Source organism: Sinocyclocheilus anshuiensis, unplaced genomic scaffold (genome assembly GCF_001515605.1).
Source record: "Sinocyclocheilus anshuiensis isolate Anshui unplaced genomic scaffold, SAMN03320099.WGS_v1.1 scaffold9, whole genome shotgun sequence".
In the NCBI taxonomy this organism is placed as follows: Eukaryota; Metazoa; Chordata; class Actinopteri; order Cypriniformes; family Cyprinidae; genus Sinocyclocheilus; species Sinocyclocheilus anshuiensis.
In genome coordinates this window covers 2,489,772-2,507,625 of record NW_015540887.1, presented here as the reverse complement: position 1 = coordinate 2,507,625, position 17,854 = coordinate 2,489,772, and the positions used below count along the sequence as shown (strand labels likewise).

The window sequence follows — 17,854 nt, the reverse complement described above, 5'->3', positions numbered from 1 at the left end:
CTCATCCCTCTCTATCACTGGAGGGAACAATGATGATTTTTTAATTGGAGCGGAGCAGAGCTCTGGAGAGTCTGGTTGTTATAGTAACTTTCCACACTGAGTGCGGTGGGCCTCTTCAGGGCTGAAGGAGCAGCTCGCTGTGGACCCTTCTTCTCACAATCAATGCCAAATAGCTCCTCGCTCGCTTCTCTCTCATGAGGAGAACCTCAAGAGCCCCACACTCTTTTCTCTCACCACATTCCCCACGTCCTTCACCTGCCTGCCTCTCCACCGCTCCAGAGCGCTCAGATGAAAGGAGGAATGTAGAGGGGAAACGAAGGTCTCCGGTATTGGTCGATATGGATATAAGAGTTTTATGTCTTAGATTTCAATTGCTCAAATCACTTGCATTGGCATGAGACTATCTTTTGTATAATTTAAATTGGTATTATTTTTGTATTAATTTATACAAAAATACAATGCTGTTCAAAAGTTTGTGGTCGGAAAAATCTGCATTTATTTGAACAACATAAAATGAAAACTGTAATATTGTGAAATATTATTTCAATTTAACTTTTTTCCTGTAATGGCAAATCTGAATTTTCGCCAGTCATTCTAATATGCTGATTTGCTGCTCAAGAAACGTTGTTTATGATCAATTCTTACTCTAATCATTACGGAAACAGTTGTGCTACTTGTTATTTTTGTGAAAACCGTGGAACATGTTTTTTTAGGATACTTTGAACAATAAAAAAACCTAAAGAACATTTTAAGAGCTTTGAGTTTCTTAATTAAAATTCATTTTGATATTTATGATAATTTTAGGGCATAAAGTCAAAAGTGTCAGAGTGAAACAACTGTTCTGATATCATAATAAAGAAAAAAAAATCACTGTCACAAGGCATGTGGTATATGCAAATATACTTGATGGTTAAAACCAGTGTTGGGGAAAGTTACTTTTAAAAGTAATGCATTACAATATTGCGTTACTCCCTAAAAAAGTAACTAATTACGTTACTTAGTTACTTTTTATGGAAAGTAATGTTACACGTTACTTCTGCGTTACTTTCGCGTTACTTTTTAAATATGAGCAGGGCTACAGTAGAATGCAGAAGAAAAAATTTCGACACACTTCAGCAATAAAAAAAGACACACAAATGTTTGTCTAGAGTAATTTTTGCTTATTAGTATGGTTGAACTGGATCATCAAAGGTCAGCAGCAAAGACATTAGTTAATAAAATGGGATTAGATACATTTGTGTTATTTAACATATTTAATTATTGCAGGTTTGCGTCATATTCTGAGTTTGCATTTCACTTGTTTAATTCATTTTGATGAATACTAAATTTGTTTTTTTTGTGAGTGGGATGAATTAATGCACATTCACATTTAGTCTAGAACTACATCATGTTCACACAGCGCACACAACTCCTCTGTACTTCCGATTTCTCCCAATATGGGGACAGGAGACTTGTCAGTTAATAAATGGGAAAACAAAGTAACTGGCGTTACTTTTTAAAAAGTAACTCAGATATTCTCTTGTAAATTAAAAAGTAATGCGTTACTTTACTAGTTACTTGAAAAAAGTTATTTGATTACGTAACTCGCGATACCCCCAACACTGGTTAAAACACATGCCAATTTATAAAATAAAAACTATAGTATACTATTTATAAAAACTTTTTATTTCAAAATCATGCACACTCTTCTGTGCCACTGACCCTTAAACCATAAATTGCACAGTTCTTTATTAGGTTACCACTACTGGAGAGTAGCTCAGTTTTATTTACTCACCATATAGATTTTAATTGCTTTTGGCACTCATTGAGTGTTCATTTTGGACCCAGAAAATACCCAATAGAGGAGTGCCGCTTTAGTAGTTTAGTTTTCCTGATTTAAAGCTCAGCTTCAAAATGTCTATATTGAGTGTCATTGCATCTGAAAGATTTGCTACGAGTAGGTAGTACTGTGCTCTAGTTTTGCCTTCTGACAGACTAAATCAATTCACAGGTGAAATGTGTCTATTGTTAGATATTTTGCTATATTGTTTATTTCATGGTATGTAAATACATTCACATAGCAAAGTACTACATAGGAGTAAGTAAAAGTGACTTCTGGGTGAACTAGACGGGTCAAAAGAGGGTGAAAACGGTTACGAGAAGCACTTTGTCTTGTATTAGTGGATGTGCTCATTTTTACATTAAAAATGTAGATGCACAGAATCCTGCTGAACTTCACTACTGACCATATAAGCCACTACACACACTGAAAGACACTTTTTATGACAGCAGTGGGCAGCAGGGTGTGTGTTAAACTGCCTGTCTGTCTAAATAACCGAACCGCTTTAATGACTCTCAGAGGGTGCTTTGAAATCAGACACCGGCCATACAACAGAGCAACTCTACCGTTTAACAAACTCTTCATATGACACGAGAGCATGCTCACGCTGACACCAGAGTCACTGATGCTATTCTCATTCACATCCTCAATTTACCCATCAGCAGCCTATCAGCATGAATTTACTCAAAATACCCACCTTATGCAGGGCAGATATGAATATGCAGCGGTATTCAAACCCCCTGGCAGAGTGTGAAAAGCTAAAGAAGAGGAAATTAACCAGATTATTTATCAAAAACTGAGGCTTTAGTAGACGCCTAGCCACAGAGTCAGATAAAGTGTCATACAGTGACGCATATGACAAAGATACATCCTTAATGAGCCGAGTTATAGCTGATATGTCTCCGTGTGGCACACATCTTTCCCTTCACACAAATAAATGAGTTTCCTTCAGCCAACTACTGTATCTGACCAACAGCTGACCCCTCATGCTGAGACCTTCCTGTTCCGAATGAAACTCCTTGTGACCCAAATATCCACTCAGAAATTGCCACAGAGATGATGAGAACAAGACATTCAGGTATCTATAATGTACAGGAACTTGTTAGTCACTTTTGCATTACTTTTTTGTATAAGAGAGAAGTTTTTACTTGTATTTGTCAGTCAAAACAGAAAAAGTCATCTGTGTTATTTATTTCAAGCAAGACACTACAGGCACTTAACTACTATGTACTTGCATCAAAAATAAGTACAATGTACTTAAAATGTACTTCATATTGTATTGCAAAACACCTGCTGCTTTTGAGGTGGGATACGGGATAAGGTTAGGTTTGGATAGGTATTAGGGTGAATAAGGTGTAAAGGATGGGTCAACAGTGTGATTAATTACAGATGTAATCACATGCAGGAATTTTTAAAATATAAGTACAATGTAAAAACATGTACGAACACAGTAAGTGCATTGCATCAAAAGATTATTTTAAATGTGAGAACAGAGAAGTTCAGGCCACTTAATATAAAGTGGGACCAAATACACTTTTGAGTGTTTGATTTATTGCACTATTACTTGACACCTGTAAATTTCTTTAAAATTAGTTTTTTTTTTCTCCTGCACTGAGCCAAAATTCTCCACATCAGTGGCAATTACATACACCAAACTTTAAAGTTTTATTCTTCTCTGTATTCTTAAAGTGTTTACAGAGAGGCTTGTTCATTTATCATTTGCCAGATTTTCTTACAACATTTTATTCCTAAAAACATGGTGATTTTTTTCAGTTTTTTACAGTATTCTCTGATTTCTAAATGATACAACGAGATATCAAAAATCCCCTCTGAAAAACCGTGAAAAACAAAATGAAACTGGCTTTATCCAACATTTTAGTTTCTGTCCTGGAAATGTATGAAAATCAGTGCATATTCAATTAGATAATACCTCAGTTGCATATTTAAACATAACATTTCAGAAATCTTGTAATACAAAATATGTGTGCAATTCTTAATGTAATCAATCAGCTGGGGAAATATGGTGACATCTATCAGTTATTTATTATTTTTTTTCTCACCCTATTCATCTGGGGTGTCTTACCTTAAAAATGCAGTTCTTGATTTAAATGTCAAGGCTAATGCATTACTTCACCATAGGTGGAGGCACATTAACTTAAATGATTTTAGCAAATGGCTGCAATATAACAAAGAGTGAAAAATTTAAGGGGGTCTGAATACTTTCTGTACCCACTGTATATATATATATATTGATATATTTCTGATGCTCAATCAAAAGAACAGAATTACAGCATAGCTGTGTCAGAGCTGCAGACTGAGCTGATGTGTCCAGCAAAAATGAGAGAATCAATATTAGAGCAGCTCCTCTGGGTTTACAGCTGTGACTCTGTCTTAAGGTTATGAGAATTACAAGCCATGGTGAGGAAGAACTTGTTATTAAAGTGTGTTATTAGGCGTTATTGGCTTCTTTATGGTTGCCAAGCAACGTGCTGTATTAATATATCATTATTCAACAAGAATTGATTGAGTCCTTAGTTTTAAAAAGTAATATTATAGAACAGGCTGTTTTTGCACTTATGCCAGGCATTTCACTCAGATGTTATAAATGAGATGAAATGCATTTTATTTGTTAAGTACACTACATTTCAAAAGTTTTGGGTCGTCTAATATAATTAATGTGAATAAATCAAAATGCATAATTAATTCTAATCGAAGATCACGGTAACCTACTAGTAATGAATGACTCAAGTATTACCAAATCCTTCCGAAGGGATTACTAATTATTTGGATCAGTATTCTAAAGTGAAAAGCATGATAAAAGCTTTTAAGGTATATGTAAGTTTTTGGACAGTAATGACTCAAGTGTTACTACATCCTTCTAAAGGAACTGGTAATTATTTGGATCAGCATTCTAAAGTGAAGATCATGATAACCCACTAGTAATGACTCAAGTGTTACCAAATCCATTGGATGGAATTATGATCCAAAACCTTAAAAACACCTCAAAAGCTTACAGTACAATGACTTCTATCATTACTAGGGTACTGTAATGACAGATATGGATCCAAATGATTAGTAATTCCTTTAGAAGGATGTAGTAACTTTTGAGTCATTACTATCCAATACTTCACAAAACCCTCAAAAGCTTGCAATGCTATATAGCTATAACTAGATAGTTATCATGTCATTCACTTTAGATACTGATCCAAATAATTAGTAATTCCTTCTGAAGGATTTGGCAATGCTTGAGTCATTATTAGCAGGCTACCATGACCTTCACTTTAAAATTAATTATACATTGTGCATTATTGTGAACTACATTGTGTAGTTCTTAGTAGTTCTCTGGAAGGTATGAAAAAATAGCTAATAGTGAACTACCACTTTTAACAGAGTGCTATTACTTACTAATTCATTAATCTAAGTTTCTTGTTACTTAATAGTAGTTACTAGAGTGCTACGGTAACATTATAAATGTCTTTACTGTCATTTTTGGATACATTTCTTTCTTTCTAAGTAAAAGTGTTCATTTCCTTCAAAAAAAAAAAAAAAACCTTTAAAATCTTATTGACAGCAAACTTTTGAACAAAACTGTTACATTCACTGGATTACCAAAAATAAACATTACAGTGTCGTTATTTGTTATTTGGTAACTTCTTAGTCATTGCATGATGTAAGATCTTGGCCATACCGCCTACCCCTAACACCACCTAACACTCAACTGCTGTGATCAGAACTGCTAATGCATCAATGCTCTTCAGACACTGGGTAAACATGAGGACTGAGAAACAACATAAAAGAACCCTGTACAATTTATACTCTAATCCATCAGAAATCAATTAAATCCCAAAGAAATCTACTCACAAAATGCAACACAGATATAGGCTCATGGGGTTGGATATCATTCTACCTGACCAACAATATGATCATTATGTTGCAGACGCTCACATGTGGCAGACATTGACCTAAAGACTATCCCAGCTAAAAAAAAATACAAATTATAAACCAGACTAAGCTGGTTAGCCAGTCTTATCTGGTCTCAGCCTGGTCATGCTGGTTTGTTAACTGGTTTTAGCAGGATTATGGGCACTTTTCAGGATTTTGGCCAGACTGAGAAACTAGCAGAACATCTTAGCCTGGTTTAAGCAAGTTTTTCAGCAGGGATATTTGAATATATGCATATTTACCAGTCTGCAGCAGGAGGTGGAGGGCTTCGCTGTTTGTTGACTTTGGCGTACAGGCCGTCCAGAGGGTCTTCTGCGGACGGCTCTCTGCTGTGGGACACTGGGGGTGGGGGTCTCTGCGGGGAAGGGCTGCGGTTCCCGTAGCGTGGCTGGGAAGGTGATCCACGCTCCCTGAAGTTGTTGATGCGGGCGTAGTTGGGGTCAAGGTCATCATCCTCCACGTCAGGTGGGGAGAAGCGGTCCCGGACCTGGCGTTCCCTCAATTCCTGGTGCTTGGCCTCAATTCTGTAACACAGAAAAGCTGGTGTTAACCTACCTGGCTTTAATGATTATTATAATTTAAGCTGTTTGTTCAAAAGTGTGGAATTACATTTTTTATGTTTTTGAAATAAGTCTCTTATGCTCACCAAGGCTCCATTTATTTGATTCAAAATACAGTAAAACAGTAAAATTGTGAAATGTTATTACACTACTATTACACTATTACACTACTGTTATTACTCAATTTTTTTTTTATCACATAAGCTCAGCCTTGTTGAGCATAAGAGACTCCTTTTAACAACATTCAAAAATAATTATTCCAAACACTCGACCAGAAGAGTATGGTCTGAAATTTCAACTGAGCCATTGTGCAAATCACACAAACAATGAGAACGCAACTGCAAGATCTTGAACTTGAATCGTATTTACACTTTCAAGGACGACTCCAAAAATACAATAAACTGGAAAGGTCAAGAAAGAGCTTTCGGACACATCCGGCTGATTTTCTCTCTCCCTCTTCCCTTTTCCGTCTCTCTTAGGAGCTACAACAGGCTCAGTCAATAAAGTCTCTCTCTGAACAAATGCCACTCTGGAGCATATGGAGGAGAACAGCATGGCTCCAGCTCACACTTCACACGTTTCCAAGTCCAAATAAGCCTCGGCAAACACCACACAAAATAATGACTGCAAAAACATCCCTGCATCTCAGCTAAATATATCCTTTTCTCCTGTATTCTGGCAGAATATACATGACACGCCGAGAGACAGAGATAGAGAGAGGAAGAGGAATCTAGTGCTGCGTGTCATCTCAGTAATGGACCACAAAAAGCTATCAGTCCTACAGAGTGAATGAGAGGAAAAGGGACAACAAATAAGAGATCTAATCCTGTGTGTAATACAATGAGTCATCTAAAACCCTGTGTGTCATACATGACAGTAATGAGCTATACCTTTGTTCCATATGGCAGGTAATGTTTTTTCCCAGCTTACTTTTGAGTTTCCTTATGAAATCTACTTCAGCTAGTAACTAACTGGTCAACTCATGCTATTTGGAAATGTCTTGGTGTCCTCACAAATTACGGCAAAAACAACATGCTAAAAGATCTCTCAACTATATTCTGCTAACTTCACCACTAACGAATGCTATCTTTACATCAGTGAAACATATAAAATAATGTACAGTCATCCAATCGTTATCACAAAATAAACTCTGACAGGGTGATCGGGACATTAAAAGAGTCTTGTATCATCCTGAAGGGGTTTGTTTTGTGATAATGACGAGATTTGCTTCAGCTGAAATTATGTGCAAAAAAAATAAACTATAGAAACAATGTATGAGATCAACTGCTTGGGACAATGGTCAATTGTACAGTTTAGCAGTCATAATTTACTTATATCTATGCATATAGCAACAGCTTCAAATCTAAAAAGTGCATCTAACCCTTAACTATTTTGAAAACCAGCCTTTTAAAAAATGCTTGTAAACCTTTCTTTATGCTATATTATCACCAAATCTTGGATTTAATCATTTTGTCAACTTGTTTTCTTTCAATTAGGACAGATTTTGTATTTCTTTTTAGAACTGATTGGTTGTGGGCCTCATTGATCTGAGCTCATTTCTTGAGTAAAAAAAAAAGAAAAAGAAATTCATTCTTTGAGGATAATTTTGGCAATGTTCACTCAAAAACATGAGGTGCATGATCTCAGATCAATGAGGCATAACACAATATGATATAATAATACAGCATAACCAGCATAACCAAATTTTAAATGACCTGTTACTTTTGACCAGGAACACCACAAGTGTAACAAGAGGGGAAAAACTGGTAATACTTCTTGTTATACCCTGTGAGCAAAGTCAGCAAGCTTTAGTCCAATGTGATAACATTAACTAGCATTTTCATAAAAAAAACAAAGGAAATCCTCTCCGGGTCAAAATGTTTGTACATAAATGTATCAAATTTCTTAAAACTGTAAAAAGTCAGGCTAATGAACTATATTACTCAAAGAATTGTTGATTGCTATCATTATTATCAACAAATTAACTATTTATTGAGTGGATTATACATTTTTGAAAACTGCAGTTCACAAATACTATTTGTTTTTGTGCAGTGTGTTTCAGATCGCGCGCCCTTTCACAGGTTACTGGGGAGAAGTCATCCTCCTTTGAGCCTTGACTCCCAAATTTCTTTTACTTCCAGAGGCTATTACCTGCCACTGTTGCTTTGTGCTGGCTCAAGGGATCTAAGCCTGACTCCTATAAAACTGCATAAGAACAATCTCCACAGTTCAGTTGCCTACATGGGCAGCAATTTAAGACATTATATGTAGGCAATAGAAAGCAAGGCAGCTCACTAGGTTTTGATAGTGATTCACTGTGGTGCTTTGGTGTAATGACATCAATCCCACCTTTCTCTCTCTTCCTTCATCCTCTCCAACTCTTCCTCACTCAGAATTTCTGACGTCTGCTTCTGGGCATTCATTTTTGTCTCCGTCTTGCTCTTCTCTTCTTTTTTCTTTCCAAATCTGAGAGAGAGAGAGAGAGGGAGAGAGAGAGAGAGAGAGAGAGGGGCATAGAAAGACATCACTGAGTGATCACTGTTTGCAAATGACATTTATCTAGGAAAACAGGCTGAGTGACTGTCTAGTGTGTGTGTGTGTGTGTACTCTGGGGAGTTCCTAAATCGCTGTAGGGGCCAGAGCGTATCAGTAGAGATGTTCTGTTAACATGCATCATTTCTGCACCAGTGATTGAGTCCTGCACCCATCTCCATTTTCTCTGCTCATAGAAGGTCATTTCTCATGTGTGCCTGTGTCTCAAACCCACTGCCGCCCAGCCGAGCAGCACAGCACGCCGCTTCAGCGCAGTGTATCAATGTCAGAGCGAGCAGAGGCCATGGCCTCCAGCTACACGCGCACAAACACACACCGGGACTCCTCTAAGCACACACACACACACTGTCTGAGGAAATCACACCAGTGTCCTTTAGCAACTCACATCCGGCGCACACTCAAACACAGGGACATTATCTGATCTAGATTATCTTCACATGAATCTCACACATCTGCACACAATGATCATGATGTGAACATGTCTCTCATATACTCAATAACAGTAAGGGAGAACATGAGCTGTACAGAGTCCTACACAGCACTGCAGGTGGCACTTATACACACCATGATATCACTTCAACATAATCACAGGCTCTCAGCTACTGAGAAAAATAAAGATAACAACACATAATTATAAAAAAGATTCAGCATGTAAGACATTCCATATACTGTTGGCAATCTAAAAAAGGCATTAATGAATGAATAAGGACACAAAGGAAGGCACAAATAAATGATAAATGAATGTATGAAGTAAAATCAAGAACAAATGAATGAAACAAAAGAACAAACAAACAAATATGAAGGAATCACTGAACAAATTAACTGAACACAAATTATGAAACAAATAAACATGAAAATGAAAGAACTAACTAAATACTAACTAATTACAAAATTAATCAAGAAACCAAAGAACAATCAAATGAGCAAACATATAAATATATAACAGACGTATCTAATGAATGAATGAATAAACAAACATATGAAGTATCAATGAATGAATAAAAGCAACCAATAAACATAGATATGAAGACAAATGAACTAAATTAAATTATGGAACGAACAAACAAGCAAATGAAAGAACAACCTAAATATCTAACAAATTACAAAATGAATCAAGAAACCAAAGAACAATCAAATTAGCAAACAAATAACAGAGGTATCTAATGAATGAATGAATGAATGAACGAATAGGGAATCAATGAATGAACAAAAACTTGAAGTATCAATGAATTATTAAAAGGAACCAACAAACAAATTAACAAAGACAAATGAATATGAAGGAAACGCTGAACAAATTAACAAAATAATACTTTTAAGAAAACAATGAATGAACAAATGAATGAATGAACGACTTAACTAACAAATTAAGGAAACATCAAATGAATCAAGAAACCAAAGAAATAATCAAACTAGCAAACAAATAAATGACAGAAGGAACTAATGAAGGAAAAACTGACCGAATGAATGACTGACTGACTAAATGAAAACAATGAATGAAAAAACAAACGATGGTATCAATGAATAAATAAAATTAACCAATAAACAAATTAACAAACAAAATCAATATGAAGGAATCACTGAAAAAAAAACAATGGACCAGCAAATAAACAAAATACTTAACTAACCAACAATAAATCAATCAAAAAACCAAACAACAATCAAACTATCAAAAAAACCCACAAAGAAACACTAAAAATCACTAATGATTGAATGACTGAATGAATAACCAAACCAATGAATGAATGAATACAAGAAACAAACAAACAAACAAATGAGGGCTCAAAGGAATGACAAAAAAACACTAAACATTACAATGGAGACTACAATGGATAAAGCCACTTTCATTTGTCGTGGGTATGTATATATCTTTCGCTGCAGAACCTTTGAGACATCTAATGCAATGCCTTCAGAAACTATAGTTTAACACTAACACAGCAGGACTGTGTTCAGATGTTGTGAGAAACTCCAGAGGGCACAGAGTGAATAAAACGAAAGGAGTAGCAAAATTGGAGGTGATTCACACTTGCCTGCAGCTCAGTCATCGCGGCCTCATCTAAGTCAACAGATTTGTCCAGAACATTTCCTTCTTTCACTCAGTCTCCACCCGTTACTCAGCGCTCGATCAGGGCGGATGATTCACTGCCCGTCAGCGCTCCATCTTTCCTCTTGTTTCCAAACAAAGTCCAACGAACAAACGCTATGTTGCCAAGTTGCTGATTGACATTGCCAGGAGGAGAAGACAGTTTTCCCAGACAAACTGGGAAAGTGTTAAGATGTCTGTATGAGGAATAAGGTGTCAGAATGATCAACGAGCCTGTGGTCAAATACAGGCCAAATGAACTTTCTGCCACCCTAACAAAAGACTTGGGATTTGAGAACATTTACTGAACATGACTATTTCTTACTGGCCAAGAAAGTGTATTCTGCACTATGAAAATATTAAGATACTGAGAATTATTTATGAACAGAAATTCACTCTGCTCATGTTTCATGAATGAGGCCTAATAATAATTTAGCTGGCCATTCATATTGCTTTAATTTGATTCGCTTACATCACCTATGTCAGATGAGAAGATGTTTTGAGGCCAAAATATAAACGCACATACATACAGCTCTCAGAGGAGGGCTGAGTTGAAAACGCATCTCCTGTACAGTAAGTCACACAACTCTTAGTGACCCCAGACATGTGAGACAGCAGGAGACAGCCTCACACAGACACATTTAGTTCTTCAGTGTAATCGGTGCTGACTAATGCAGCTTAAGTGTAGACCAGATTTTCCATTCTCCACTCAAACATACAATAACACACATTCATCTCTTATACCTGTTCTTATAACACTCCCTCAGTTTCCTACAGATACACACGCAAACATGTCTGAAATGAAAAGAAAAAGTAAACATAACGCAAGTCACGTCATAATACACACTTTATGCTTAGCAGAGCTAGAACGCAGCTAACTGAATTTATCTTCTAAACGGTCCTCTTCCTCATACATAGTGTTGGAGAGATTCATTCCAGTGAACTGTTTCAAAAGTCAGAGTCATTGTAGTGAACTGATTTAAAATAACAGATTGAACTGATTTAAAATAGCAGATTTACTGTAGTGAATAAATTCAAATAGATTCATTCTATTGAACTATTTAAATGACAGATTTATTTAAATGAACAAATTCAAATAGTCAGATTCATTCTAGTTAACTGATTCAAAAGTCAGATTCATTCTAGTGAACTATTTAAATGACAGATTTATTTTAAGTGAAAAAATTAAAAGTCAGATTCATTCTAGTGAACCATTTAAATGACAGATTTATTTTAAGTGAACAAATTGGAACAGACAGATTCATTCTAGTGAATGGATTTAAAAGTCAGATTCATTCTAGTGAACTACTTAAACAACAAATTTATTTTAATGTGAACAAATTCAAATTGTCAGATTCACTCAAAACTTAGTTCAATGAGAGATTTATTTTAGCGAACCATTTCCTAAAAATTGTTAGATTCATTCTAATTAATCAATTCAAAAAGTCAGATTCATTCTACTTAACTGATTTAAAACTGCCGATTTATTCCAGTTCAACTAGTCAGATTCATTCTATAGAACCGATTCAAAAAGTTTGAATCATTCCACTGAACTGATTTAAAATGGTAGAGTTATTGTAGTGAAATGATTCAAAGTCATATTCATTCTACTGAACATTTAAAAAATGATTCACCAACGTGATTCCCTTTGAGACTTTTCAGGCCTTGTTTTTAATTATTATTATTATATATTTATTTGTATTTATTTATTTTTGTGTGAAATGTTTAGTTAAATGCTGATGTTCATTATTGTGTTCACTTCAAGTTACATAAATTCGTTTTCCAGTTTTATTAATGTAAAAGTATCCGATTAAGTTAAATAATGTCATGAGACTGAGATTGGATTTTCATTAAAAAACTCTCAGTGTCTAAAATCCCCTTGGCTAGATTAAATTAGCGTTATTGTCATAAGATACATACATATACATATACTGTGATGTTTATTTTGCAAAAGCACAATGTTTTGTTGATATTGTGAGTGTACACAAATAAAAGTAGACCCTTTACAGATTCGAATGGTGTATTACTCTTATGTGTACAAACAAAAATGAACGAGCATTTTAAGTTATTTTTGCTCTTATCAGTAAAACATGCACGTGGTGGCGCCGGCGCCACCGTCGACCAATAACATCTCCACTCTGATATCCAGCCCATGCCTTAAAAGTTTACAGTTTATACTGTAATTTATTCAGTCAAAACAGGAAGGAACCAACTGTATTCAAAGCCTGAGGTATGTGAGTGTATACCAGTAAAGAAGCCTTGTAAACACAAGCATGCATTATGTTAAATGTGAATGAACAGACGAGAAAGGACAAGCCATCCCACTGTTTCTCTCTCTCGATCATGCACCCTTCCTGTATGTCCTCTGGCTGTGTATTTGTGTGTGGATGCAGCGCACTCATAACTTAATTACTGTATTTATCTTATTAGACTGCAGCTATTTAATGTTAGCACTTTGGCATGCGCTTCCTGCACATCCATTCCGCTGCCTCATTAAGATCAGGCCCTATGAGACCTAAACGCTAAAACTCACACTCACATTAACACATAACATGCTGCTAATGCATTCTGACACAGCATTTATCAATACAACGAAAGAAAAATCTTGAGCAAAATGACCATAAACACTCTAAAAATTGTCAACTGTGAATACTTTTATGCATTAAATTTATCAAAAGTGACAGTAAAGACTTCTATAATGTAACAAAATATTTCTATTTCAAATAAACAACTGTTTTCAACACTGATAATAATAAGAAATGTTTAATGAGAAGCAAATCAGCAAATCTGAATGGAGTAGTAACTGCTGAAACTTTGCTATCACAGAAATAAATTACATATTAAAAAATAATAAAGTATAGAAACCAATTGTTTAATTGGTAATTTCAACATTATACTGTTCATATGCACCCATCTTGGAAATACGATCATTCACGTGTGAAGGCAGCATAAGAAATGCTAAATTTATGTAATCAGCCAATCAAAATGGAGCTTGCCATTTCGCGAATATGAACGACCCGGGGGTGTGCCGTCTTAGGCTGACATCAGATGATTTTCCCCAAGTGTAAGTGGATGCACCAGAGACAAACGTGTCTTTTAACAGGATCTCTGACTCTCAGCTAAAGGGCACAGCGGCTACTATCAAAGGAGGAGCCCAGCTGAGCCCAAAACAGCACATGGATAAATAAAGGCAATAATTAGGCTGTCATAAGAGACCCTGCCACTAGCTTCAGCTGTTCAGAGATGCTTCTAACAGACTGTCAGTTAACCAGGCACAGCACTTAGAGGGGGAGTGGTTACAGGACAAGAGAAAGACAGATGTGGCATGCCAAATTACTACTAACAATTATGAAGTCACACTGGAAAATACTGTATGGATTTTTTCCAACTAATTCTAATCTTCAAAATTTAATTCATGCAGTTTGTAAATTCCCCAATTAAACAAATGAGCTGACAAATATGATATAATATTTAAAACAATTCTGATTATGTAAATACATTACAATATTTTAAAATGTCATTTATTCCTGTGATGGTAAAGCTTAATTATTTTTCAACCCAGACAAATACAGCCTCTAAATACAGTACATTTCTGAAACAACGTTATTACGTACCTTACCGCATGTTTCAAGGCAGTTTCAAAGTGAAAGCTCCAGTGAGTGGTGCTAAAACGCGGGTTCAATACGTGACCCTGGCACATTTTTGTTACGTTGATATAGGCACGTATTGCTGTGTTTTTATTACATTGCTTCAGGTACGTATTGCGGAGGTTCATGATTCAAATATCCGGGGAGTGTCACTAAAAGTTAATGCTCTATCGTGTTGCAAATATCCCCAACAACAAAACCAACCCTAAACTTACGCGATAGTGTTAACAAATGCAAAACTGGTATAAAAACGGATTTGTTGATGCATCCATGCCATTTGAACTTCCTTATATGCAGGTTTGAACTGTTTTGTGGAACCTACTGAATATAAAAACCCATACATATGAAGATGGATATGTGATGCTAACGTTCAAAAGTATCAGTTTTCAAATGTTGCAGCATGTTAAAATTGTTTTGAATGCATAACATGATATTCTTCATATAATTGTGTGAAAATTAGTCTGTATTAATCGAAACTGTGGACCTGCAAATCATACTTTTTGTGAAAAGGAATAAAAGTTGTCAGAGTTTTACTGCTTCTAGTGTTTATTTCAACTGGAAACTGCAGTGATTCGTATGTACGGTATAGGTACTTTTTTTTTTTTTTCAGTTTTGCAGAAATTTATTTAGAGGCACGTATTTCCAATGAGCCTATGTTGATTTTTTTTAGCATCATTACTCCAGTCTTCAGTGTCACATGATATTTCAGAAATCATTCTAATATGCTGATTTACTGCTCAAGAAACATTTCTTATTATTACAGTGTTAAAGACAGTTGTGCTGCTACAATTTTAGGATTCTTTGATGAATAAAGTTAAAAAGGACTTCATTTATTTGTATAAAACTTGTTTAACAAAAGTCTTTACTGTAGTTTTTGATCAATTTACAGCATCCTTGAACATCAAACACTTCAGAATTAAAAAAATACAAAGGAAATAATGTAATTCTTCTAACACGAAGATTAAAAAATATATATATATAAATTGAAAGACTGATATTAGACTTTGTCTTCATACAACTGCACTTCACATTACCTTTAAGGTTTAAGATAACATGTTGATACACCTTAAGTGTATATAGTGAGCAAATGATTTTCACTTTCACTTTTTTAACAGTGCATTCTGGGAACGTCTAGGCAGTAAAAGTTTCAGTGCTCTGGAAATGGCAGAGACATGCCCTATGTTTTTATTAAAACGTGATGCTAAATATTATCCTTAACAATCTACGACAACTGTAACATTGTTAAAGTGATTTAGTACACTGATAGTTTATCAAAATTGAGTGTAAAATTGCCTAACAGTCAAGTCAAGAGCCGCTGATTGTTCCACAGTGTTAAATTCATCACGCAGCAGTAAACTCTACAGGGGGTGAAAGCCCGCGGAGAAGCCAAACTGTGCTGATCATTACCAAGAAATACATCACGGCTCTCTCTCTCCCTGTGCCAAACATTCATTTCCTCCATGTCTAATTAAACTACCTGCTTGTAAAGTAAAAATATAGCGTCTTTCTCTCACGTTTGCCCATTAATTCACTCCCCTTCTGGTTTTCTGCTTTGCTAAGACTCTCTCTCAGAGAGCTGTAGACAAATCTGTATCCTCTCCGGATAACGTTTCCCTGAGGGCTGCGGGAAAAGAAAAGACTGGGATTTAATATTTTCTTCTGAAGTGATGAGATGAGTGAAAAAGGTGCATTAACAGTTTCTCACTCTGACCGTCTTTATCACACACATACGCACCGCCACACACACATTCTCTGACACCACAAATATACAGCAAGGTTTATTTAAAGGAAACCCAGATGAATGTAAAAGCACTTCAAATGAAGCGTGAAGAGGAAGGGGTTAAGATTGAAACATCTGCAGTACACAAAACTGAAAATCTTACACATCCAAACAGCGTACACATGCAGATAAACACAATGACCTCACACACACTCACAGAGCTGATAAAAGGGGACCCACAGGGCCCGTCTGTGTGTGATCTGAATGTGATGGTACGTGGGGTGAGCAGCAGTTCACATCAATCCAAAAGGGAAAGACAAAGACAGCAAGAGAAACATGAAAAAGCTCAAAATGCTGCAGGGTAAAACTCTAAAGGCCACTTTCCCAGACACTGATTAAACCCAGCACTACAGTGAAAGGGATAATCACTGTTGGAAATGTTTCAATCTGATCTATGGCCAAGAAAGCAACTCTAACGGGGTAAAGCATAAGAATATAGGATTTTAGAGAGGACCAACAGCTATAGAATAGTTCACCCAAAAATGCACAATTCAAAGACATTATTTACTTACCTTCACATTCTTGCAAACCTGCAAGATTTTCTTTGTACAGTGTGTGAAAATTAAAGGAGGTGTTTAGAAGAATATTTACAGTCTTCTGAAAATTTGTGTGAGAAATTTAGGCTGTTATTCACCCAAAATCTTGCCTTTTAACATTTTCAATGTCTTAAATCTCATTCGTGTATACACATATTTGAAAGTGGTGCATTAAGATGTCAGGCCAGTGTTATTTAAGTATTATTTATGTAGTATTAAAGTATTTATTAATATTTAAATTTTCAGTTTTAGTAATTTTGTTATGTGCTTGTCATGATTACATGTTTTTCAAAAAATATATTTTTCTAAAGTTTTAATTTATTTTAATTGAAGTTTTAGTATTAATTTTACTGTATTTCAGGTAGCCGCCAAGGCAAATTATTTCAATTTTATTTAGATAATAAAAGGGTTTAAATAGTTTTAATTTATGATAACAACACAGCGACAGGCTGATTTTAATGTGCTTTTCGGACTTTTTGGAGACCATTTGTGGTCACAATATGCTTTTATTGTAGCCAGATTTACATACAGGTTTGGAATGACAAGGTAAATAACATCAATTTACATTTTTGGCTGAACTGTCCCTTTAAAGGGTTAGTTCACCCAAAAATGAAAATTAGGCTGTGTTTTACTCACCCCCGAGGCATCCTAGGTGTATATGACTTTCTTCTTTCAGACGAATCCAGTCGGAGTTAGATTAAAAATTGTCCTGGCTATTCCAAACTCTATCATTGCAGTCAGCGGGTGTTGCAGTGCATCAGTCCAAAAGAAGTGAAATAAAAAGCGCCCATCCATAAAAAAAGTGTCTCACAAGGCTCCGGGGGGTGAACAAAAGACTCCTGTAGCGAATCGTTTTGAATATGGATATTTTTCTTACCAAAAACGCATTAATTCGCTACAGGAGGCCTTTGTTCACCCCCCGGAGCCTTGTGAGACA

The 17,854-nt window shown here is 35.7% G+C and overlaps 1 protein-coding gene across 6 annotated transcripts in view; it reads right to left on the bottom strand.

Annotated features, from left to right (window-relative positions):
• pard3bb (par-3 family cell polarity regulator beta b) overlaps positions 1-17,854 on the bottom strand; it is a 336,571-nt gene that overhangs the window by 67,597 nt on the left and 251,120 nt on the right. For all 6 annotated transcript variants that reach the window (XM_016486505.1, XM_016486504.1, XM_016486507.1 and 3 more), the window contains 2 exons: positions 8,671-8,787; positions 6,004-6,285 (listed from right to left, as the gene is read on the bottom strand). In XM_016486505.1, the coding sequence (XP_016341991.1) occupies positions 6,004-6,285; positions 8,671-8,787 (399 nt within the window). The remainder of the gene's footprint in view (positions 1-6,003; positions 6,286-8,670; positions 8,788-17,854) is intronic.